Source organism: Struthio camelus, chromosome 1 (genome assembly GCF_040807025.1).
Source record: "Struthio camelus isolate bStrCam1 chromosome 1, bStrCam1.hap1, whole genome shotgun sequence".
NCBI lineage: Eukaryota > Metazoa > Chordata > Aves > Struthioniformes > Struthionidae > Struthio > Struthio camelus.
In genome coordinates, this window is record NC_090942.1 from 193950818 (window position 1) to 193977542 (window position 26725).

The 26725-nt window shown below is 38.4% G+C and overlaps 2 protein-coding genes across 10 annotated transcripts in view; both read right to left on the reverse strand.

Annotated features, from left to right (window-relative positions):
• Nucleotides 1-12035, reverse strand: part of NEK5 (NIMA related kinase 5) — a 29493-nt gene extending 17458 nt beyond the window's left edge. Inside the window, exons 1-10 of one of the 6 annotated variants that reach the window (XM_068929923.1) lie at nt 11571-11648; nt 10681-10785; nt 9866-10006; nt 7939-8035; nt 6132-6229; nt 4089-4172; nt 3912-3982; nt 2797-2883; nt 1628-1682; nt 3-203 (exon numbers count right to left, since the gene is read on the reverse strand). In XM_068929923.1, coding sequence (XP_068786024.1) covers nt 3-203; nt 1628-1682; nt 2797-2883; nt 3912-3982; nt 4089-4172; nt 6132-6229; nt 7939-8035; nt 9866-9982 — 810 coding nt within the window. In that variant the 5' untranslated portion in view covers nt 9983-10006; nt 10681-10785; nt 11571-11648. Of the gene's footprint in view, nt 1-2; nt 204-1627; nt 1683-2796; nt 2884-3911; nt 3983-4088; nt 4173-4600; nt 4699-6131; nt 6230-7938; nt 8036-9865; nt 10007-10467; nt 10786-11570 lie in introns of those variants that run through there. The other 5 variants (XM_068929924.1, XM_068929922.1, XM_068929927.1 and 2 more) reach the window with 5 other exon arrangements.
• Nucleotides 12036-12529: 494 nt separating this feature from the next.
• Nucleotides 12530-26579, reverse strand: NEK3 (NIMA related kinase 3). Of its 4 annotated transcripts, XM_068929934.1 has the most exons (17): nt 26445-26572; nt 25130-25380; nt 24635-24801; nt 24095-24188; nt 23804-23901; nt 22660-22743; nt 21906-21973; nt 21701-21787; nt 20544-20598; nt 18320-18520; nt 17888-17957; nt 17127-17173; nt 16112-16214; nt 15575-15718; nt 14353-14487; nt 13557-13683; nt 12530-12704 (listed from the first exon to the last, which is right to left on the reverse strand). In XM_068929934.1, exons 4-17 carry the CDS (start codon nt 24135-24137, stop codon nt 12635-12637), a joined length of 1332 nt encoding a protein of 443 aa, XP_068786035.1. In that variant the 5' UTR covers nt 24138-24188; nt 24635-24801; nt 25130-25380; nt 26445-26572; the 3' UTR covers nt 12530-12634. The 4 variants fall into 4 exon arrangements, with proteins under 4 accessions (XP_068786035.1, XP_068786034.1, XP_068786036.1 ...); XM_068929933.1 differs by lacking the exon at nt 24635-24801 and having other exon boundaries at nt 26445-26579; XM_068929935.1 differs by lacking the exons at nt 24095-24188; nt 24635-24801.
• Between the last annotated feature and the right edge of the window lie 146 nt (nt 26580-26725).

A 26725-nucleotide genomic window follows, 5' to 3' on the forward strand; every position in this document is an offset into this window, starting at 1 on the left:
ACCTCAGGGGGCAAATGTCTGACAATGAGCTTCTCCAAGAAGGGCTTCCTTAAAATAGAATTGATAGATGGTCGATCTCTTGGAGATATTTTAAATAACTGGGAAATTAGTATTCTCAGGTCATATGAATAGTTGGGAGACACTGGCTGAAAATGTCCTCTGCAGATCTTCAACACCAGCTGGTGCAGACTATTGCCTTCAAACTCAATGAAAATAGTAAAAAGATGACAGTAAGTACTGCTAGTTGATAAATGACAGGCTAGACACCCAACTTATAATCAATGTGGCAGACACCTGATGAAAAACAGTACTGCTGACAGTAGCCCTGTGCTATGGAAATCTCTTCACAAATCTTTTCTCACTATCCGTAATATGCTGGTTTTGAGCAACTTCTTTAAAGGGAAAATTAATACAACCGCTCTGATTGTGTTTCCTGGTTACTTTCTCCTTGTTTCAGCTGCACAAATCAGCAGATCAAATAAATTTGGTATGTGGAAGAGTTTTGTTCAAACTCTGCTGTCACACAGTGACACAGAAGCAATTTTTCCAGAGTGAAAGGTGATTTACCTTGCCAAAAACTGTACAACAGAGAGACCTGTATTCATACTATCTTACCAGTGTTCTCCTTCAAAACCTCAGTCGACAACTTAAACCTTTGTGTTCCATGTTCTCTCAGGAAACATGGCACAATTTGATTTTAACAATTGATGCCACTGAATCAGCCACACTGAGCTCATCAGTTAACCTTTTCCTCTCTGTTCAGCAGATCTCATAGCAGGTTAGCATCTTTCCAGTTTTAGGGCCTGAGACAGGCAAAACTAATTTTGAAAGCAACATCTTCCTATAACAAACATTTTATTTACTCATATGTTTTGAAGGTGTGTAACCAAAATTTGCCTTACTCACACTTCTTTTCCTGCCTACATCAGCATCTGGTTGCTGACTTCAAATTCAAAACTAAGCAATATGAAATAAAACGGCTAATATTCATAGGAAGTAATATTAATGTTTTCCCTGTGAAATCTGGAATTTTCCTCAGCAGTATCTCCCTGCTCTTCATTCAGCACAACTGCTCTCCCTATTGGTGCTGCTCTGCCATCTCCCTCATCCAGGCCAGGAACAGTTCGCCTTTTGCTGGGCCCAGGAATCTGATCCTTTTCCTGTTGTAGTCTCTGCTGTATTCCCTTTTCCACCAAATACTCACACGCTAAGACCATCAGGCAGAGATGAGGCTAAGGACAACCTTCCTTCCCAAAGATGCTGCCTGTTATCTTCTGGCACAAATGTGGTTCCAAATAAAATAAAACCTTTAGGAAAATGCTTCTGGGGACTTGAAATGCTTTCTGCATCTATACTTTCTGCAGTAAGTATAGATGGGTGTTTTCAAACAGAAATGAGTAAGTGCCTGAAGACTAACCTTGAGGTTTCGCTTTAGTTCTTTCCACTGCCCACCTGCCTTTTTAAAAATATTAAAGAATAAACTCTGGCAGTCGTGCTTTAATTACCAATAAGTAAACTGAAAGTAATTCCAGCAGCTAGCTATGAATGCTGTTATCACCAGAATTTTTTAAGGCTTCCCACTACCTTTTTTAATAAAATGATATTGATCTGATTCTAAGGTACTTACAGGATGCTTTAGTGCACATAGTTCATAGAGCACACAGCCAAGAGACCAAATATCTCTGTGAATAAAAGGAATAAAAATTTCAGGGGGAAAGGCTGTAATATTTGCATACATGTAACCAGTACCTCTTCTCAGCTCTTCGAGTTACTATAATTTCATCAAAGATTAATATTGATGGGAATTTCAATTTTTGATACAATGTAGTGAAAAGAACAACATAAAATTTCTGTTTTGGTTGTGGCACCAATGTTTCTATGGTACCTAACTAAGTACTTCTGTTACTACTGGAAAAGGCATGTACCAAAAGGAAATGCCTGCTTAGTATTCCTAGAAGGATGAAGGGCAAAGTGATTGCTGGCTGACTTGATAGTTAAGGAGCTAGCAAGAGAGTAAAGTTGCATGGCTAGCATCTTATTGCTGAGATGCCAGGCTCCAGGAGCATTTTGTATTGAACACATCCCCCACAGAGAAGGGGGCCTAGCTCCATAAGCTCCTGACTTTTCAGTGCGTTTCATCTGAAATTTTGTGTAAGTAAGTCTGAGTGAGCCTTTACAATTCTCAGACCTATTTATCTTCTCTGCAGGTAGCTATTGCAAAGTATGTTCTAGAATAGTCAGCCTAGTAGCTTTCTTTCTAGTGTATTTTTATACATCGTAAATGAGCCTGTCAAAAATTCACAAATTTGGAACTAAAAAGATCCATACTTTTATTGGTTACTGCATGTTGGAAACAGTGAAAGAATGTTAGTATTTGATGCAGAACCAAATAAAGCAAAGGAAAAAATATATTTTCCATTTTAGGTCATTACTAAAAAGCAGTATGAAAACAGAGTGAGATTAACTTTAGGTAAGTATAAATAATTTTAGAAAAATAAAAATACAATTATGTTAAGCCTGTGGATAAACCACAGCAACTTCATGGTTTTCATGGCTACACTCTGGAAACTGTCAGTCAAAACACAGCCAACAGTGTTGTACACTATAAAATAGTTGTATACAATTGTTGTACACATTTCTTGTACACAATACAATAAGAATAAAAAAGCTTTCATAAAGGGTGCTGCATGTGAAATCCGTGATGCCCTGCAGAAATACCATGAGATTACTAAAATAAGTTCTCTCACACCTGCATACACTCATGCACAAGCATATGAAGAAAAGACAGAGACTTACGTTTTATTGTTATACGGTTGATTTTCACAGATTTCAGGTGACAGATAATAGGGGGTTCCTACACAGGTGCAGGCAAGCTCCATAGTGCTAATGAAACACAATCAACAAAAAGGCCCATACATTGAAAAAGCAACTGCGATGAAGGCCTCTCTGCAGTCAGGTGAAAAGCCCGTGGGGGATATTACTTCTGTTCTCGAAAAAGTTCAATAACAGCCTAATGGAACACCCTAGAGAAAAACTGAAGTACCCCCTTAGTTTTGTGTAAAAACAACCAACAATTTTAGTAATGGAGAGCATTGGTGCTTCAACAGAAAGCACAGGAATTCTCTTTTGCCCTCCTTTCCACAAGCATTATAATCAACATTTTCAAGGCATGATTATCATTAACATAGATTTTTGAAAGCTTTCAAACACACAGTAAAATATTACAAGTGTCCAACGTACTCATTTAAGTAAGAATATCCTTGGTGGCTGTCAGTTAGGCAAGCCAGAAGCAGTGGAAAGAGGAAGCACTGTCTAGAAAGTGAAGTGGGTATCTGTAAATTCCATTTCCATCTTTGCCACTGGCTTGCTGTGTAGGTGTAGCCAAATATCACCAATCGGATTAATTACATTTCTACAGAATGCATAATTAAATTGTGGAACTTCACTGCCATAAGATCTTGCCAAGGTCAAAGACAGTGGATGGCACAGACTTGGAAGATATACTAAGGACTCTGTACATACTCTTTTTATAGTAAATGTTTAACGCTCTTCACTGTTTTTTCTCTTTATGAAACAGCAGACCTGACTAGCAACATGTGCAAGAGTAACATTTGTGCCTCCAGAATCTCTTTATGTCAGTTCCACAGAGAACGCGGAAAGATTGAGGCTTCCTCAGTCTATGTGCCATACGCAACAGAAGTCCAGTTACTAGGCTAGACAGGTCCGGGTTTTTATGCAGTTTGGCATGTTTTAGGATAAGACCAAAAACAGTAGTTTCAGGCCTTTGGTATACTAGACTTCTTCAACAGGCCCAATCCAGCATATGAATATGCACATTCTTATCGCATTCTGAACACTCAGAAACACTCATATTTGGTGTAAGTCACAGACTAATTAAAAAAGGTGCTTACTTGTTCAACTCTTTTGCTATGCCAAAGTCCCCAAGCTTTGCTACCTTTCCATTATTGCTAAGAAAAATATTCTGCAAACAAAGAAGAAACTGGTATGCAAAATGAAACATGGCAGAGTTTCTTAAGCGTATTTTTTACCAGATAAAATTGCCTCCTCCCTACTTCCAGTTTTGCTACCTGTGCTTTTACATCTCTGTGTAATATCTTCCTGTCATGAATATACTTCAATCCCAAGGCGATCTGCACAAACCAACTCAGAATCTGCAGTGAAAGATAAAGGGATCAGATGTTCGTAAATTTGTGTGGCTCTAATTTCCAGTGGGATGTCTTACTTAAATATATAAAATAAAGACAATGGCAAAATCTAAAATATATAGAATAAACAAAATATAAAAAAGAAAACAATAAGAAATAAATTTTTGATTGATTAAAATTAATGCCATAGACTTTTCCTTTCCTTCTTAAGTACTATAACAAAACTAAATGGAAATAAATAGCTGCTCCCACTTTCCTTATCAAAGCCAAACTTTCACTGACTGTGACAGGATCTATATCCCAAAAAAGATTGTAGCAGAAGGTCAAAGAAGAATAAGAACGCTCGATTTTTATTTAGAAATGAGTGAGTACAAATAACAACTAAGAATGGGAATAGCGTCTTCTTAATCCTCAGTGAGGGAAGTCATACATACCAGTTATGATAATATTTGTAGTCTTACTGAATGTGGCACAGAAAAAGGAAGCAGAGTCTGAGCGTCTGAAAGGTGGTTAAACAGCAGAGCTATGAACTTGCGTAACAACTAATAATACAGGTTTATCCTTTACCTAGGACAACTCTCCAAATGAAAACATGTTTTACTGAAAAAGGAACTTTGGACTTAATTCTGAGAAGAAGGTAAACACGTGCTTATATGCTTCTCTCTTCAGGGAAACTGATGGTTCTGGTAGGCTTTGGCTCAATAAATCATCTTTTATTTAGTAATGCTGCAACTTAAGCAGATGATTTCCTGAATATGGTTAAACGAGACTTTCTCAGGCTTACATTTGAAAATATAAAAATATTTTAACAAGGTTAGGTTTCATTGGACCATTTGCTTCCTTTTTTGATTGTCAGATGTATCTCTAATTTCTATAATCTCTTCATCCGTCTTTACTTCATCTTTCTTTTGATATTCATTATTCTGTCCTGCTGTCAAGGTTTTTGTGTGTGTTGGTGCTCTGCTTTGTATTTGCATGATCTCTGATTTTGTCTTCTCTTTATTGTCTCTCTTGTGTTCTCTCTACCTCTAGTATGACTCCCAGCAGGATCATAACATACAGTATTACTGAACCAGTAATTCACTTCCAACTGACTTCTACACTAGGGACTTTCTCTTTTCCTTCTAGAGAAAAAAGAAAAGTGACAATATTTCTTTTTTTCTGCTATTATTTTATTTTAAGAGTAGATTTCCACTAGCAGGTTAGATAACAGGTATCCAGTATCTTAGATACTAGGTATCTAAGTAAATTTTTATTGTACTTGCAAAACTGGAATATGTATGAATACTAGAATGCATGAATAACTACCCTCAGAGTTTAGTAAACTAAGTCCAGTATATAACTGAAAATTCCCTTCAGAAGGCTAAGAGGCAGTAAAAATATAAAAGAATAAGGGCTTGTGGGAACTACTGTTTCTGTGAATTGCAATAGCTATCACATGTTCATATTTACAAACTAAAATATATGTGAACATATTCCAAAAGTAGTCAGAATCCTGGAACTGTTTTTCTGTACTGGTTTAACAATTCAAACAGCATCAGAGAAGTCTTGATCCAAATGAAATGAATGAGAGATTTACCACTGACTTTGGTATACACCAGGACATGCCACGATGCAAACAGCGTAACAGAATGAAGAGCTGGTATGTAATATATTCCCCTATAATACTAAAATACCATTTAAAAAAAAAAGTCTTTATGGCTTAACAGATATACTACTAATATAAGGAAACAGTGCATCCACAATGGAAGGGGTGATAAAATTGACATCAAAATACTGCTAATGATTTAAGATCTTAACGTCTTTTTCATAAAAAGCAAATTCTAAGCTGTCACTAAAATCACAAAGTTTCGCTAAAATGTTCAAATTTTTAAACAGTTCAGACAAGAAACAGTATCCAATGTTGTCTAATTCAAATCATATGTTTTATATAACTACTTTTCTCCTAAAAGTAATTTATTTCACCTGGTCCTCGTCAAACAGCACTCCATGCTGCATATTTATCCGCTTCATTAAATCTCCACCATCGCAGTACTCCATCACAATATATAGCTTGTTTTTTTCTGCAAGGAAAAGTATATTTTTCCCTCTGTTACTTCATTACCTATTAATAGAGCAATAAATTATTTTGATTTTATACAGTCATTTTTTAAAAGGGAGTACTTAATCCTCTACTTACTCTTCCATTTCAAAGGGTTACCGATAAAAAAATGGATACTTGTAGTGAAGCCTGATGGAAAACTGACTTCGGCAAAGCTAAGAAGGCATGAAAATTTCTTTAAACGGAGGTTCACCAATATATTAAATATATGCGATAACTCTTCAAAGCCCACACGGATAGAAAGAAGACGGACGTTCTTACAGCTAATGCTTTGCAAAAGGCTTCATAGTTGGGACAGCAGCCCAATAAAAATTAAGTATACAGTTAGGGTTAGGGAAAGAGTTAAAAGTAGATAGAGTCCAACAGTAGAAATATATAGCAAGGGTTACTTATGGAAACTCAACCTATCCTCACTTGGGTCCAGAAGACTACCAGATTTACCTGTCCATTAAAACATTTATAGTCCTGATCACAGAAAACAACCTGAACACAAGCCATCACTAGAGTGTTCATTACAAAAGGCATTCATTATGACCGATCTCAACAGTAAAAGTAAATATAAGGAGTTAGCTTTTTATGGAAAACAGACTTCCTTCTTTCTCTTTCGGTCCTGAAGAATGCTTAAATAAAGCTTAAGTTAGAAAGCTTTCCTTCTCTCACGTTACATAAACATAACCCTATCAGTAAGTAATCTGCATTAAATCCGGTATGGACATATATTATGAATTATGAACATTGTGAATTATGTGTAATCATGACCTTACTGTTGACATTGAAAAAAATCCTCTTTCAGTCAACATCAAAGAATAACACAATCCCCCGGGCCTAGATTGTTCACAGGCCCTTACCTTTGTCCCAACTAAAAAGCTCATCCTAGTCTTCATTAGAAACACGGATCCATCTTCAAACAAAAATTCAAGAGGGGACAATCCTCTCTGTGGTTACCAAATCTCTTCTTCTTAGATTAAACTCAGAACAATCCTAGAACACCATGAGCTAGGGAAGCTTAACTTTCCCCAACCCAAACCTGAACCCAAACCCAGACCAACTCCAGCATTTCAAACACACACAAAATGCAAGGTCCTGCCAACTCAAGCTCTCTTCTCCCTCTGGGCCTCAATGAATCCTGAAATAACCTGGGCCAAAGAACCTTGACATTCCCTAATACTAACCCAATACTAACCCAAAGTCTAAGCTGAGCCTTCATTAGTACTTAGGATCACTTCCAGCACTAAAATTAACATGGAGATATCAACCTATGTTGATTCTAGCCCTCTTTCCAAACCCAGAAATACGGCTCAAGACAAAAGGTTTTCAGGATCCATTTCCTGCTACACTCAAAAACTCTCATCTTCTGTTAAGACTCCTGGAAAAAGTCCCACAAACTGGACTCCAAGTAAAGGTTAAGATTAGAGTTCAACTTAAGCACTGTAAATACCCCAAGATCTAGCATTCACTCCACATTACCTAAGATCCCACCTACATATGGGAAGAGGGCAAGTGAGGACAGAGTCTGACACTTTGTGTTCATTTTTAGGAGTTGGGACCTGTCTGTCCCCATTGTTAAGTCAGGAGTTGGGGGCAGGCTTAGGGTTGGGCCATATGGACAAATTATGTTTGTTGCATTCCACTCCTGTAATCACAAATAAAACAAAAATATTAAAAGTAAACCTTGCAAAGAAGTATAGAAGGTTACTATATTTGCATGCTTCATCTTGGCCAGAAGATTCACTTCTTTCCGAGAGGCTTCTTCTTCTTTCGTAGGCATCTACAAAGAAGTAAGAAGCTACACGCTAGCAATGCTGTATTAAATCCTATTCATAAATAGTGACATTGGGTCATGGGTCAACCATTCCTGCCAAGAAAGAAAGATTTTGCACCAAGGTGATGCAGAAATACAATAAAATATGGTGCACATATAATATAAAATATCAGTTTGGACTATACATTCAAAAACATTTGGAATTTTATTAAAGTCAAACCAAATTACGATATTTTACAAACAGGCAAATGTATATCTTCAAACTTTTTAAACAAATGCTATTGCTCTTACCAAGTTAGTCAATGAATAGAGTTAAACTGGGACCTCCCCTTAAGTTTGAGCAGAAAAAGGGTCTAGGTGATTTTGTATTCTTAATATGGGTAATTTCAATTTCTTTTTCAAAAGAAAAAGAAAAAAAGAAAAAAAAGTAAAAAGAAAAAAAAAGGGTTTCTGTTTACTGCTGTTAGGAGCTCTTGCAATATTTCAGACAAAATCTTTGGCCTGTTACAGTAAATGGAAAACTTTTACTTACTTCACTGTGATCAGACTTTCATTACTATTATTTCTGGATAAGTAGTATTTCAGAGTATATTTATACCATATAAACATCCTTTTATTTATAAAAATAAAAGCAAGTTTCTTACCTCCATTCTTAAGAAACAGTTTTGAAATATAATCCTTAAAGACTCAAAAATCAGAAGGTGAATGAAAGAAACATACCCAACTATACAAAAAAAACTTAGATGACTTTAAAGTCTTAATTTTCTATATTCAGCTCAAGATTTCTGAATGATTGGAAGTGGCAATAACATTTTACCTGCTTATATTTTTCTATGTGGTGCACATCAAATTCTAAAATTAGAAATAAGTGCTTTGTTTGTACTGGTGATGAACACAGACAGAAACTACTCATTTTTTATTTAGCAGTCATTAATAGCATATCAGTTTTCTGGGTTTGGATCTAGAAGTTATATAACTACTTCTAGAAGTGAAGTATAAAAATTCATTCTTCTGTTATAATTTTTGCCTAATACATCTAGAAATTCAATAGTGTGGCTTAGAATATCAAAAGACCTGTCAAAAGTATTTAAACACTCATTTTCTATCAAAATCATGGGAAGTTTAATTGCCTGTCTTTCTGGAACTAGATACCTGTGCTAGTCACCCTAATCTTCCTTTATAGTCAATGCAAAGAAACATGGCACTTTTATGGAACAATTCATCTCATTCTAAAGCAGAAGTCTAAAATAGGCAAGAAAAATAGCATCCTAAAAATGTGTATTTCTCTTGTTCTCTTAGAAAGGCAGTCTAGCCAAGTATCTCAGATGCTGACATCTACAGAATGGGCATTTAAAATGAGATGAGATCAATGTCAAACTGCCAATAAACATAAACAAGAATCTGATGAGCTCCATTGTGAATTACCCACATTTGAAAATATGGCTAGGAAAAAAAGAACTGAAGAAGTTGGGAAAAATGTATTGCAAAATTGCGATTTGTTCAGTTACTTCAACAACGATAGTCTCATTGTAGTTGAATCATCTATTATAAAATTTAAATTAGGCTACTGTCATACTTTGTAAGTAGAGAGAAGTTTTGAAAAGAATTAAAATGCAGTGAAAAACAAACATGTTAATACGAAAATGCATATTTATTTTATGCTTGTAAAATCACTAATTTAGCAGTTGAAAACTACCGTCTTTGAAAAGTTTAACTCTATATAATCAACAAGCAACTGTAAAGGAGATAAAACATAACCCAAGTTCACACCCTTGTTCAACATAATATCACGATCAGGTAAATAATAACCATTGTTTCACACAGGTTTTCTTTTACCTTAGTTAAATCGATCTCTTTGATAACACATTGCTCATTATTTACTTTTCCTTTTGCCAAGAATACTTTGCCAAAAGATCCTTCTCCAATTTCTTTTATGATTTCATATTTATCCATGATGTCTTTGTCTTAAAGCAGTGTCTAAAATAAAAAAGTCCCCAAATTAGTATTGCACAGGTAGTTAGTGCTGTACCCTCAATGACACGAGTTTGTGCCACTGACACACAGGCTACCTCTCCAGACTATCATTGTTATCACAAGTATTATGCTGTTGATGATTTGGCTCAAAATGTCATCTCCTGGAAGACTACAAATTACTGAGGACCTCAGCTTTCAGTAAGCAGCAAATTTACAAGTCTCTTGTAAAGAGAAGCTTGAAACATGGTCCTAGTATACCCTCAAAATTAAAAAAGACAAGTACTGTTTAAGATTATGAAACGATTTTGCAAAGCCTGACAATATTTCTTGAAGTTAGCAATACTGCAGACATGGTCTCTTCATGGAAAAATATAATAAGAAAGCATTTCTTGTAGATTTAACTTATCCTAATTGATTTAATGCTGGCGGCAAAAAAAACCAAAAAGGTGTCGTCAAAAACTGACCTTCTGAAAAACGCAACTAAGTGTACAGTGAAGCATTAGCGATCAGCTGGAAACCTCTGGCACAAGCAGTAATGTCACTGTTTTATGTCACATGTATTCGCAATCTGTCCACAAGCAACCACACACTCTTTTACTAAGAGGGTGCCAGAGCACTGGAGCAGGTTGCCCAGAGAGGTTGTGGAGTCTCCTTCCTGGGAGATGGTCAAAACCTACTTGGACGTGATCCTGTGCAATGTGCTCTAGGTGACCCTGCTTGAGCAGGGGGGTTGGACTAGATGATCTCCAGAGGTCCCTTCCAGCCTCAACCACTCTGTGATTCTGTGATACACAACAAAATAAAAACACGCACTCTAAAACTGTTCTTTCTTAGATGGCCTAAGTTTTAGCAAGGGAGATTTGGGGAAGATACTAAAATTTTGGGAGCGCTAAGGACAGGCAAGCTCTGGAGCAGACTCCCTAGGAAGCCTGCGCCGTCTCCATGACTAGAAGTTTTTCAGGACAGCTCACTGGTAAGGCGATGCTCAGGTACTCCTAACGTAGAGATCTGTAGGAGAATCAGCTCCCCGTCACCGTCATCGGTGAGAAACAGTCGCTTTGGCGACATGCTCCAGACCACCCTCATGCGGGCCTCCGCCGCAGGCTGCACCCCAAGCGTGCCTGCCGCCGGCTGCGGCGAGGGCTGGCCGCGAGGGTGGCCCACGGCCAGCGGTGACCGGCTTGGCACGCGGAAGGAGGGCCCCGGGGTGCGAGGAGCTGCGAGGCCGGGCGGCGGGAAGGACGGCGGTGTTCAGCAGCAAACCCCGGCCAACGCACCGCAGGGCAGCCCGGCGAAGGGGTAGGGGTGGCCAGCACTTCCCGCAGGACCTACAGAAAGTCACGGCGGACTGTTTACAAGGGGCTGCTCGGGGCGGGGAAGCTGCAGAGGGGGAGGCGCGACGTGGGGTTTGGCGGGGTGCGGGCTGAGCTCGGGGGGAGGGAAGCAAGATGGCGGCGGTTTCTCGCAGCGCGGCGCCGTCGCCGTGGCGACGGGGCGCGCGAGGCGGGCGGCCGTTGTGGCGGCCTCCCTCGCCCTGCGGCGCGGCGCGGCCCCGGGGAAGCGGTACCTGCGTGGGCCCAGCCGCGTCCGGAGCCGCCGCGGCCACAGGGAGCAGCAGCCGCGGGTGGCCCGGCCTCCTCGGGAGGCGGCACGGGGGAGGCGGCACGGACGGGCAGCGGCGGGCTGCGCCCTGCTGCGGCCGGGCGGGAAGGAGCAGGGAAACCGGAGTCTCACGTCCTGCCGCTCGTGCAACACCGGAGAGGGGGCATGAAGTAGCTCCACGCTCAAGTCCGCGGGATTGCTAGAGTTCGTATTCGCTGTTCTCCAGGATTATTTTATAGATTTATGTCACGGTGAGACATTAGCACAGTGAAAAGAGCTTCCCGAGAATACCGCGGGAGACGCTTCTTGCACTTCCCTCTCGTGCTGCTCTCAAAAAACTTACTATTTAGTACCGAAGAGCCCCTACAAATCCCAAATCTGATGTTGCGCATGCTTTCTGCAGCATCAAACGTCTCCCGTCTTTTAAAGTAGTCTGTCTCCTTATCAGAATGACAAAATTAGTCCGTATTTATGAAAACGTTAAGCTTTCTTCCACACATGCAATGGCACCTAGAGGGATATTGCCATGGAAGTAATTAAGGCAAAAGCACAGCCTCAGGTATTTTCAGAGGATTAGTAACTGCATGCACTAAGCCTCAAATATTTAGCATAGAGAAATATTTTCAATGAATATGCCCTTCGGAAAAGCTCAGTTATTCCTAGTATATAATATTTCAATGTGTAGTCACGAAGAAAAACTTTAAACGTTCTCACAGTGCTACACCATTTCTTGAATTCGACAGCGGGCCAATTTAAACAGTGCTGTTAGCACTAATGCTTTTGGCTGAGCTACAAAGCTGTTATCAACTCCAATTGCATTTGTTACCTAGATTTGTTTATTTATTTGCATCCATTCTAGCTGGAAATTTTATTATGCATTTTTCCCTCTCTGGTATAGGATACACAAAATATGCACACTGAGAATTAATTGATTGAGATCCTTTTATTAATAAGTACAACAAATCCTGATTTCAATTACAAATATCAGCAAGTATAACTTCTCCAGTTACTGTAGAGAACTTCAAGCTTTCAGTTACCGTGTTTCAATATCATTTTCAGTTCTGACACCCAATCTGGGTCATCTTCCTCATCAAAGTCCCTAAAAATAGATTTCAAAATGTTATTTTGCAAAGCAAAATCATACAACTTTATAAATCTTTATTTACTTTATTTTTTCCAACATTACTCCACAAATAGGAGAAATTATGTTAAAATATCGACACAAGAGATTTATTCCCTACATCATTCTGACTGGGTTGAACCAGTAGGGGTTCTCTTTTGAATTTACCCAAACTAAGTTTTATCAAAAGCAAAGACAAATGCATATCTTAAGATGCCAGGTATATGTTGACAACAATGGCTTGCAGTTGAATTGCAATAATGCATGCCTAAGACTTTCACCTCCAAGAATCATGGAAATAAAGAAGAATGACATATGCCAAGATTCCAACAACCCCTCCAAAACATATACACATCTATAAAATAAAATATTTATCTTCAGAATGTGTTGTGGTATACTTGCCTTTTTTAAAGACATGACAAATGAGTGACTAACATGAAGCAAACACAAGACAGAAGTTAAAAAGTTTGTACAAATATAAGTCAGTAGAAAAGCAATTTTATTGCCCTAAGCATGAAAAAGTAGGAAGAAGTGTGCAAACAGAAGGCTTGCACTCTCTTGTGGATCTAATCTCATGCCTTCATTTTTGCAAGGTCACCAGCAAAAATAATGTGCTTATAGAAAGCGACCTGTTTAATCTTGACATCATTAATAACTATAAATACTGTAAAGAAGGTAAGTGCTGCTAAATTTTAACATCATTAGGTTAAAAAAGGATAGATTTAGATGCTGAGAAAAATACTGTTTTCAGAGGAATCTGGGGGGAAAAAATCACTTTAAGGAACCAAATTAAACACACACACACAAAAAACGGATGCCATTTGGACATACGTGTCATCTTCATCACTCCTAGGCTCAAGGCTCTCCAAATCTGTGATAATAGCTTCATGTTCACCATCTACTTCATCAGATGCCTCAGTTCCATCAGAAAGTGGCCCTTTTAATATATTTTCAGACGCTTTGAAAGTATTAAAAATGAAAAATCAACAAAAATAGATTAAAAATATAAATACAATATAGTCTTTCTAACTTGTCTACAGTTTTTAGCAGATTCTAGTACAAGTTGTTGCTTAAATGAAGAGATAAACTAATAAAGCAACTGAAGTGCCGACTGCTATCTATGACTGTGGCGATGCATATTTATAGTGTACAGCTTGAGCTAAATAAAGCAGTTCTAACAGAAGAAATTATCTTCTGCCGTACTTTTGTACCATCCTGCCTTCAAGAAAGGGCACTACCGACTTAGTCAAAGTAGATTTGCTAGATGCATCTGATGGAGCTGCATCCTATTTATTGCATCTCCCTCACACATGCACCATGACACTTTGCAGGGTGGAGACTGCATGGCTCTGCAACCTCTGGATTTACGGCACAGCCTCATTTAGGTATTGAGCTGTAAGTGAAAGTCCTTCATAAAAAGATGTAGTGAAGATGCACAATTACTCATAAACTCTCACTTTGGTCTTTAGTAAAGCCACATTTCATGTGGTAAAAATTAAAATAAAATCAGTCTGTTGTTACATGAAAGCAAACGCACAATTTCTCTATATAAAGGAGCTATGTAAAAAAATTCTGTATTAATGAACTGGTTTGCAGAGAAGTTTGCCTGAAAACTTCCAGGATTTACCTGGTTTATAAATCGTGTATGTTTTAAATGCTAAGCTGACATCTGCATTACTGAGAATGTTCATCAGGGTCTGAGGAGTTTCCTTGTTCCACCGCTTACGTGGCTTATTTTCGCTGTAGTTTGTAACGCAGCCACCTGGGTATAAAATCATTAATAAATACTACTTAGATAAAATGACATTAAGAGCATAGATTACAAAGACGCCATTTAAGAGAAAAATACAGCAAGAGTCTAACTGTTTCTGTAGCAGTGCTGCCCTCTGTCAACATACCGAGGTTTACAAGTATCAGTATTTTAAAGAAAGAAGAACACAGAAGGCAGCAACGGAGCCTTCTCTTGTCAGGGAGCCAGCAGAAACCAGAACCTAGTGTTAGGACTCAAGAGTCTCTGCATGCTTAAGCAGCGCCTCTACCCATCTCACAAAATGGAGCCTACGGCCATTTCTACGCCTGTTAACAGGAGAACATCTAAATACATGCATTTTTCTACATATTATTATTATGTAACATTCCCGCCACAGCTTGGGAATGTTTTGATTACTCTTATCTTGATTACTTACTTCAGCAACATGTATTCACGTATTATTGGAATGTTACTTAGAATACATACCCATAACCACAATAAATAATTATAACAATCACATACAGTGTGGGACATTTTAAAATCAACACATTTTTCAAAAGAAACCCCACATTAAGTCCTCTTGGTAAAAGCAGGTGACACAGAAGAAGGAAGAGTCTGTCTCGCATTTGAGCTACGTCATTAATAGTTCTTTTCTCTGGCATTATCTGTGTGTTAACTAATAGCAGAAGTAAAGGTGCCAATGTCACACGCTCCCAATAGCATGCTGTCTGAAAGATAGGCAGCTGCATTTTGTATCAAATGAACCTTGTACAATATCCTCAGTATTACCTCAATGAATAGCATGTTAAGGCGGGGTTGGCAGCACAATTTCTTAGTAATGATGATAATTGTAGGGCCGCTATTGCTAACTAGGCAGCTTTCATCACTCTTTGCAATCCTCCTGCCACACATTTGAGACTTTAACAATTTCTTAGAGGTCCTGCATCTTTTATGTTTAGCACTGTGGACTTTGAGCGTTTACCAACAGAAATTTTTAAAATCATTTTTACATCTTTTAAAAAATATGCTGTGTAAAATTCTGCCTGCTTCATAGTACTTGAATTAAAAATGTGTGAAAAGACATTGAACTGGATCTTACTTTTAACCTCTTCAGATGTAAAACTGGAAGAAAGCAAGGATGCGTTTTCCAGGACATCCACTATGGTATTGGATATCCTTTTCTCCCATTGCCTCCTGTGAGGATGTGACAAATCAGAACTTCCTGGGAGAACTTCAGAAGCTTCTGCAGTAACAGCCACAAAAAAAAGAAGGATGATAAAGAGGATCTAACTCATTTTTCTGTCCTTGCAAAACAGTACTAGGTACAAGGCACTTCACTAACAGTGATATTTAATTCTATCAGTCCAAGTCTGAACTTGGTGAAACGTTGTAAAATGACCCCATGCGTTAACTCTAAATCAAATATTTTCAAATAATGCTTTTAATACTTCAGACAATTTTTTCTTTAATCTCGGATGAGAAATAAATCTATAATTCCAGACACACAGTGGCATGTTCTTCGGTTGATTTAGACTTGTACGTTCTACCTGTTTATGTTAAAATGTGGCTGGATCAATGGCATTGACACATTACTACGTGGACGTAAATTCATAAGCCTTAAAACTGCAAAACTTACCCTCCTCATCAGATTTCCTTTGCTCCTGTGTGTTTTTGCTCAAATCCTTGGCAATATTTTCCTGTCGCAAGGGGCTACTTTTCCTACTTTGTTCTTTACTTTGCTTTAAAAGAATCAAGACCGTATCACTCATTAACTTTATTGTCCAAAAAATAAAACAGTAATATTCACATGGCATTCGTTATTTTAGTTTTGCTGCAAATTGGCTGGCCTGAGGATCTGAAAACTAAACTGCTGACACCATGAAGGCAATTGCAAATGCACTATATCTATTACACTATATTTCACCCTGCATGTCCATTTTTGACAGACAATCTCAGTTTTCAAAGCTAAGCACAAATATAGTTACTTGACGCAATTTCTGGGCTTATTTTTTTATATTTAAAAATAGTAGCAATATAAAGATAAATGAGTCACATTCCCAGAGAAAACAAGATGCACCCAAATATCAAGCTTCTTGGATTGACAGGTCTATTAAAAGAGAAAAAATGAGCCCTACTGGCAACATGCTTTGAAAGATACGGTCAATATGGCTGAGACAGGCTGTGCTGTAATTTACCCAAAAGTGATTTCTTCGTCACTTGTGACTTAATTCTCCTCAGCTGAAATCTCACATGGGCACTAAACCCTAGTGAGAATTATGTCCAGGCTGGACTGGTTCTATAGCAGCCTGTTCAAAATGTGTCCCTAAAGCAAAGAAAATGCATAATTTCAGGCAGTATCCCAAAGTTCAGAAAAGCAGGAGAGCTTTTTTTCTGCCAAGGCTATAATGAAATCCACTTTGGAACTGAACTAAATGTGGGAAACATCAGCTCATAACACATCAACATGTTACTTAGGTGTGAAATTTAAACTGCAGAGGAAAACACTGAAACTTGAACACAGATGACACCTGACCTAGTAGGCCGATCCATGGCTTAACAAATACAAACAGTTTTCAAAATGATTTTTCTATAATACAGAACTTTCTAACTCGCTAAAAATATAAGTATTGTATTTTTATTTGAATACTTACTCTATTTTTTTTCTCATTATTTGACCTTCCACCAGCTGTAACATTACCTGGTACATTAAGGGACAGAGTCAAGAGTTAAATTAACGCCTTTGGCAAACATCTATGATGAAGCTGTATTCCAGAATTATGACAGTAATGTCATTGAATCAGACAATGAAAGAAAATTATGTGAAAGCTTTTTCACACTTCTGTCAACATATTTCGTCCTTAATAGGGGATCCCTCTACTATTCAGTTCACCTGAACCCTTCCACAATAGGATAGGACCTCCCTGTGCTACACAGGTGTACAGATTTGGATGCAGTTAAATTTATGCAAAGGAAAAAAATCCAACACCCTCTTTAAAAATCAAATAATAGTGAAAATAATTTGCTTCGCTATATTCTGCGAAAGAAAGCACTGTCATGTTTAAAATGGATGCAACACTAGAAGTTTCCTCTTTTTAGAATTGGAAAGTTTATTTCTAACACAAATCTAAGAATTAGACTTTCAGTGTAGTTCAGCTCTGCCCCATATTTCTGACAAGAGGAAGCTGATAACATATAGCACTCAGTTATGCCCACTTCAAAAGCCTCCTATTGGAATATAATTCACACTTCAAGCATTTTCCATAAAAGTTCAGTGATATTAGATTTTGAATTAACTAAAAGTCTATTTGAACATGTAAAATTGATGGTCTATAACTGTATTTTAGATCTTACAATTATTAGTCATTTTGTCCTTCCTTAGCAGTACATAAAAAAAAAAAGTTTGTTGAGTTACCTTTCGGTCTTGCTGCACTGCCTTCATGTTTCTTGGTTTCCTTTAATGCCTGTTCAGATTCAGCTGTCATCTGGAATGTGTACAAAGAGATGCTAGTACTGCACTGTTTTAATCCTTCCCAACCTATTATGTATGCTATTTGTTAAAAATAAACTTAATATGTAAAGTACTGTTACAACTATCTATCTAACAGTATCTATCTAATCTTAGCAGTATCATGTCAATACTCAACTTTTTAGAAGGGTATATTTTAAAAAGAAAACTCACTTTCCTGCAAAGTCTACAAATGTATTTATGGCTTTTTGAGTAGGACCTATAGAGCACTACATTTCATACTGTTTTACACTGACAACCCGACCACAAAGGAAACAGAATTAGTAGCTAAAATGTAGATAGCATTTCTTAAGTCTAAAGACAAAGAATTTACTATACCTCAGAAGGCAGACAATTTTTCATAAGTTTAGTTAAACAACCTCTTGCAAGAATTGTAGTGGCTGATGGACGGTTCTTGGGATTTCTCTTAAACATCTGTTTTATTAAGTAATGAAGCTCATAGGAGTAATGAGATGGTAGCGGATCGTAGGACCCTTTGCATATTTTAAGGATGAGATGTTTCCAGCTATTGGCTTGAAACTGCATTAAAAAAAAAAAAGAACATTAGAACACAGAGTTTAAGTGTAAGATAAAAAGAAGCTGACATAATTTAAGAACAACTTTAACATTTATTATATAAAAATGCATGGCTACGTAGCTACATATCTATGTAGGCTCTCTAGAACCATACTGATTTGGCTTGCAATTTGACAATTTCAGGGGTCTAATTCAAATACAGGGAATAAAACCCCTGAGTGAACACATCAGTATCATCTCCATTTAGGTATTGCAGGGCTATTATATGGGTGCTTGTTTATATTAACAATTAAAGAAATACAATGTGCTGTGAATGAAAACATCAGAGTTTGCATACAAAGTTTAACTGCAATAAAAAGCAAATCATAACAGGCACCTTGCAAATGATAATCCGTACAACCACACAGCAGCTAGGAGTTACTCTCGTAAGTTTATGACTGTTCACCTTTTTTTTCCTGTAGGTATATAGCACTGAGAAAATTTTGATCATCTCAGTGTCCTCTTCTTCATATACTTAAGATTAGAATCAAACTACAGAAGCAAAGCTGTAAGGCAGTATAGAGGCAGCCACTGACTACAAAAAAATCAAAAGTAGCCTTTAAGGGCACAAGTATCCTCTTCCAAATCTAGGTGCTTAAGTTGTTACTTTTCCCAGCTAATTGCTACAAGTTTGCAGTGCAGAATTACTGTCTTCAAGCACAAGTGATCTGGTGACTGCAAAACAAGCTGAAACAGCTAAAACCATAGGTGGCAACAACCTGACCTAAAATGTCTGAACTTCCATTTCCATGCAGAAAAAGCATTCTTACAGTACATCCCACCCGCTCAGCAGCAGAGAACCAAGCATCAGCGGGGTGCAGTATTCCTCTACATCACTTCCGATCTATAATGCAGTAACAAATGTGACCATCACATAGAAGAAGAAGAAAACTCAGGTACATAACATTTTGCTGCTGCTCAAAAGGGAAGGAGACTCTCTTGAGTTGATAACCCAACTACGAGCATGGCCTAAATACCTGGAACACTGCCAAAGTCTTGCCACAAGACCTACTTAGGCTAGCACAGGCTAACCATTAGCCTTAGCACGGGCTGATGCACAAATTTCCTCATCGCTCACTCGTGCGCATTATAAACTTCTAAACTTTTGTTTCGCTAGCAGTTGCAGCTATAGAGAATCTTTTGCTGATACATAGGATTTCAAGGTCTATTATTAGCTTGCTGAAATTAAACTACTGCTAATAAGAAACTATGACAAGATGACCTGAAATTAGGATGATCACAATGTGTTGTCAGATAAACATATCCTGCTAAGGCCTATCAGGTGTTAGCCATGTGTCTGCATACAGAAGCTAAAGGACGTTAACATACAGGAAGCAAAGCATCAATACTGTAAAAGACGGTGGCCCCAGCTAGAGAAGAAAGAGAACCATTCATCAAGATGTCCTCTGCCCCATCAAAGAGGGCAGTGCTTGGAGAGTGACTTCATTGCTTTGGACGAACAAGCAAGCAGGTATATCAATCACCAACGTGAGGTACTAAACTGCTCACAGCTTATTACGTTTAGCTATACTTGCATACAATATAGGCTCACTAGCAAAGATTTCACGTGTCCTTTCCTTCGTCTTCTGCGGTCATCCTGATCCCATAAAACAAGAATGCTCACTGCAGCGTCCCTGCAGATACCTTGAACGAGTCTGGCACCTACTGGACTGCTTCATAAACCCCAGTTCATCTCACTGATACTGAAGAAAACCAATCAAGAAAGAAAAAAAGAATTGTTTTTTAACAATTTAGAAAATTGAATGATTCACAAAAGGGTCTGGCGAGTCCAAGAACCGCTAAAAATCAGAAAGCATGCAACACAGGTGGGGTGCAAAAGGTGGAGCAATACTTCCCACTTTCAAGAGCAGCAGCAAACGCATCAGCCAAACATACAATTGGCTGTGAATCCATCGATCTGTAGCCAACTGCTAATTAAATTATAAGGAAGTCCAAGACTTTTCTGATAGCAACAAGCCATACTTACTGGATGTCTAAGAGTGCACAGCTCATATAAAATGCATCCCAGAGACCATATATCACTGTAAGTACAAAGAAAGATGAGAAATTTTGAGTCAAAGTTTACAATTCAATATGCTGCCTAGCAAAGGTGAAATACACTATCCATGTGTTAAGCTAATTGAATTAAATAAACTAAAATAAATATGAGTAATCATAAAAGACGATACAATTATTATGTGTTTAGTTTCTCAAGTGAAAAGGATCTTGTTACTTTATCTGGCCCTGATGCAAATAAGGATGACTATCATACACTAGTAGCTTGCATATGCTACAGAAATTTACTGCAACAATATTTATCCTTCCAGTCCGCAAATTCTTTGTACTCCACAGCCCTTTTCATCAGATGGCAGCCACATAATCCTTATTTTGAGAGCTGGAATTCTGGCCCCCGTCAATGAGAATTCTCCTGCTGATAAAAAAACATGTCCTGCTTCTGCAGAAAGTGAGTGCTGCCCTCTTCACAAGAGGCAACAACAACTTTCTTGCAAGAGAAAAGGCTTAACTAGCTAGATAGCTCTCTTCCCTCCTGTGGAAAATGAGTTGCTTTATAAATTGGATTCATGTGCAGCTAGGGTCAAGGAACGGGTCTGTGAGAGGAGATGAAAAAAAGGCTTAGTATTTTGGAGTCTGGGAGAAAACTGTAAACACCATACTATCAGGATGCTATCACAAGTTCTTGCATAAGGGCCAAAATAACAGGTCTCGATATAAACTTGAGGGAGTTATCAATTCTGTAGCCATTATACCTATATGATGAGGACATGCAGGAAGAGCTTAAAAAATAAGGCCAGCCAAAAGACACAAACGCATACATACATACGTACCTACATCTATACATTATGTATATTTACTCTCACAAATTCACAGACAGCAGTCTGGATGCCAATTTTTGAACTTGTAAGACTACAGATACTGCATTTTCAGTTACTCAAGCGAAGAGGAATTTACGCTTTTCATGTAAAAACCTAACATTACCAATTTCCAAACATTCTTCAACTCAGTACCTTCTCCAAACCAAATATGGATCAGCTACAAGGCCAGATTTAGACAACAGTAAAGATATACAACCGTAAAGACACATATCAATCAGGCATCGCCTGTGACCACTGAAAGCACGAGTACCTTTTGTTGTTGTATGGCATGCTTTCCCATATTTCTGGAGGTACGTAATAAGGAGTTCCCACATATGTGCAAACACACGACGCTGGACTATCAAAATGACAAAGAAGAAAAGCCGCATGAAAAGCTTTGCCTTAAGACGTTTGTACTATTTATCAATGGTAAAAATGGACTTTACACCACTGAACTCAGTGGAGATATCACATACCGTGCAAGAAGACGTGCAGACCCAAAATCTCCCAATTTTACTTTTCCATTTTGAGTGAGGAAGACATTCTGCATTTCAAGAAAAGGATAAAGATTCATCAAAATTTTTCTAGGAAATGTTTCTGCAGTTTGTATATATGGAAAACAAAACAACAATCACTTCTGATAGTTTATCTTTTTAACAGTTTTTCACTTGCTTCTTACAGTACTTCTGCAAAAGAAGTTGAGAACTATGTTTTCTGTAGAGGGAAATGGAAAGGTTAAATGACTAGCCTAAGGCCCCACCATAAGTAGCACAGGAAGAATCAGAGCTTAGATATGCCTCAGTCTCAGCGCTGTACTCAAACTACTACGGCCACACTTTCTTCTGAAAGTCTGTCTTTCAACCAGGAGAGAATAAGAAAGAGAAAATGAGAGCTAAGACATTTATAAACTGCATACCCCATAACTACTAGTTTTTTTTAAACACTTCTTTTATTGCTTTAAATTATCTGCAGCCTGTCACCAGCAATTGGTGCCATCAGCAGCATGGAAACCACATAAAGGCGTAGATACAAAACGTTTATCTATACTTAGATATTTTCAGCCCAAAATGTTAGATCATTCCATACACTCAACCTTTTCATTTGCCTAATATTCGTAAGCTCAAATGACAAACATAGCATGCAGAAGTAACAGGAAATTATGAAAAGGGGAATTGAACTACTGCAGGCAGAAGAGGGTTTATTAATGGCAGTGAAACATGCTCCAGTCACCTTGGACTTGATATCCCTATGTAACACACGTTTATCATGAATGTGCTTCACACCCAGGCACATCTGTACAAACCACTGAAGGATCTGAAATGAGTAAATAAGAGTTATAAGAGCTCAGTATCGTATGTAATGAATATTTCACTGATGGAACAAAAAACATAAAGAGCGTAAAAAACAATTGTGTTCACAATATCTGTAACTTACAAGTAACTCCAGCACGATGGACTCGAGTTAGCATGAAAGATTTAGTTCTTTAAGATAAAGTATATTTTAAAATGGTAGGAAGAATGTTTGCTGCTTGTACCTAAAAAAGCTAATAGTTAAAAAAAAAAAAAAAAAGAAATTAAACTAGGGAGTCAGGAGAGGACACTATCTGCTGGTCTTTTTATAAGCATGTCGATTACAATTTCACAGATAATTAACAAATTTTTTAAATTAGCACTGAGATAACACACAGTTTCTAGAAGGAAAAGTATTCTCTTTACACGTACAAAACAAAGCTCTTAGAGACACCTGGCAAGTCTAAATACTAGGTTAGGTGAGGGTTCTGTTTTTTTCATTTTAACTTAAGATGATGTTTCTAGCTGCGGCAGGAAGTGGTTTTCAATCACTGTAATGTAACTTTGCATCTTTTCCTAAGCAACTTTATAGCTTCTGTGATAGAAGAAGTTAATGCACGCTGGATGCTTTGAACATTTAATGGGTACATAATATGCAGCCATTTAGTCTCCTGGCTACTTTCTGTTATCTCAGAGTGCGTTATTTACTGTTCATTTGCAGTACCTCTTATTGTGCTTTAAAATCTGGCAGAATTTTGGATTAAATTCTTCACTTAATTGCATGCACTTATGCATGCCAACCTGACCATTTTTTGCACACTGTCTGCATATTTCTCAGATACAGACAGCAATTCAATTTCTTGCTTGTTCCTTTCTCATTCCAATTCTTATCTTGTTCTTGTTCTGCAGGAAATTATCAAAGAAATAATGCTCATATTCTACCTATAACTAGATAATTTATTTCATTTAAAGTATTTGCTTTAAGGTTTTTGTATATTTATAATCTTTTTTATGTGATATAGGGTGCTTCAGTTTTCATGAAAAAGGGCTCCTAGGTCCTATGTCAAAATCTCGTCTTTTCTTACCGTATCTTCAGAGAATAGCTTTCCTCTTTGGTGTTTAATCTTTTGCATTAGATCTCCATCATCACAATATTCCATCACTATATATAGATGTCCATCAGCTAAATTTTAGGTAATTTAAGAATGGTTAGTCATTTAATCAACAGGATAAATTTAACACTGTTATTATAAAACTTCAACTACATGCTACATATATTATAAACAAAAAAAATTAATCCTGCTCCCTCAGCAGTATGCCAGTTAAACACTGGATTCTGTAAAGCAAATAAAGATACTACAAGTGGTTATATTTACCTTCAAATGATTCTTTATAGGCAACAATATTGGGATGTTTCATTTTAGCCAACAGAATAGCTTCCTTCCTAGAGTTCTCTACATCAGATGAAGACTGAAAACGTAAGCACATTTACATAAACATTGCTCTAATGTCTTCATATATACGCATTACATACCTCATCTCCAAAAGAGAAATATTTTTAAGAATTGGTCTTCAACTTATTTTCTTTAGTAATTTTAAGAAGTCATTTAGTAAGAACCTTGGAAATTCCCATCATTTTTCACCTATGGTTTACTATTAGTTTAAGATTTCCTACTCTATTTTTTAAATTGTGAGGGCATCTTACTACTTTAGTTAAGGATTTTCGATTTTAACAATGTGCACCTATGTAACAAAGCAGCACACAGTGACTATGGAACACCTGGCAGTCTACATTGCATAAAGTGAATGTAAAGCCACGTGCCTATGTATTAACTTAGCTTCAGCCTGGATAAAGCAAGTGCCTCGCATTTTGTGCTCTTTTGGTTAGCTAAATACAGAGCAGGTAAGCGGAGTACCTGATTGTCCAGCAACAATAATATGAAGCTAGTTTCTCATCAGGTACTGCAGATGAAATCGTTGTTCTAGTGAAGCCAATGGGAATCCAGTCAACCACATGGAAGAACGTGGATCTCATCAGGTACCTCTTCCTATACTGCTACGCTTCCTAAAATGTATCCACAGACTTTGGGAAACCAATTAGATTTTATTACTTTACTTGTTACCAATGACATCAACTCAGATATAGTCATATGGATATATATCATTATATATATACACAGAGAGAGAGAGAGAGTTATGTCTATATATTATTATATATATAAATTAGATATATAGTGATGTATATAGTTATAACTCGGATATAGTTATATAGCCATGTACAGTTATATAGCCATATCCTGCAGATGTCTAATATGTATAACTCTCACGCAGCATTTTGAAAATATATCCAAAACTATGTATGTCTGGCTTTTTTAAAGCAGAGAGGGAGGTGATACAAATGTAACACTCACCACTGGAAGTCTTATTTCCTTCATTGCATACTTTTGACCACTGCTTTCATGATGAACTAAGAGAGCTCTCCCAAAGGATCCCTCTCCTAGTACTTTCAGCACTTTGTATTCTTCCATTCTTTGTAAACCAACGTTCAACACTTCTCTTTAAATGTTCTTTGTCACAGGATAAACTTCTAAACCTTGTCACGGCCTTAATTCATTTTTTGAGAAAAATGTTGGCCTTTCTCAATATCTGCATGAGAAAACAACTGCAAAAAACGGTGAAGGGATAACATAGTATATTGGTACCTACAATTGTCCCGTCTGACTATAAATTCAATTTCTGATCGCTGTTATCATGATTTTACTGCAAAATGAGACCTTCAAAAAGTCTAAAACAATGTAATAGAGTGCATCTCCACAATCTTGCATCCAGAAGGTTCAAAGCTCTTTGAAAGCATAAATTATAAGCCTGCAGCCTACCAACATTTTTTTTTATCTGCACTTCTGCAGATGGTTTCATAATTCTAAACAAAATCCAAAAGCAAAACAATGATAGAGAGTAGCAAGCTTCAAGCTGTCGGAGACAACTCTCCTGCAAAACGGTATAAGCAGGATCAGGATAAAACAGGATTCTGGACCGTCAGAAAACGTCATTGTTGCTCACGTGGAAAGACCTCAGTGACGACCAGATTTCCAAATTGCGTATCCTCCTTAGAGCGTAGGGACTTTCAGCTTTGTCATCAATGATTCAAATATTAATTTAGATATATGCACCTGTGCACACACAGCATTTAAATGGATCGAGGAATTATTTTTAGAGGGTGCATCTGGGGGCTTAACCGTTTCCAAAAAGAGAAAACTCACTTGTTCAGAGGTTCAAAGAAATAAACACACTGATCGTTTTACTTAAAAATCCGAAGACACCCGCATGCTATCTGGATGGTGTCTTTCTTACTTGTTTAAAACACACGTGAAAAAGCGGGGATGATAAAGGAAGTCCCACAACTTAAATTACCCCACCACTCCGTAAACGTCCTGTCACGCTCCCCTCGCGTGCGGCGGCCCGCGGGAGCAGCGCCGTGTTTAGCGCGCCCGCCCGCCCGCCCTCTTCCCCTCGCAGCGGCGGTTAGCCCGGGGCGACGCGGCTCAGCCGCCCCTCCCTGCGGGACGGCGCCAGGCGGGACCGCCTGCCCCCAACGCCGTCACCGGCCTTTCGGCCTTGTCTGGGGGCGGCTGCAGACCTGGAGGCCCCGGCGCTGCCCTGAGAAGCGTAAACACCCTGAACGCCGCCAACGGCCGGGGGCGATGTTTACCACATGGCGCTACAGACCTCGGGACCCCTCGGGAAGGCGGGTGACACCCCGCCGAGCGGGGCAGGCAGAGCTCCAGCCGCACGCCGGCAGGCCGCCCCCCGCGCTCGCCGCCCCCTGGCGCCGGGGCGAGGGAGGGAAGGGGCAGGGCGGGCGGCGCGGCCGCGGCCCCGCCCGGCTGAGGCGGGTCAGCGGCCGCACAATGGCGGCTGCCGGCCGTGGCGGGGGGGGGGGGGGGGGGGGGGGGAGGGGGCGGCGGCAGCCCCGGCCTAACCCGAGGGGAGGACTCGAGCTAGCAGTC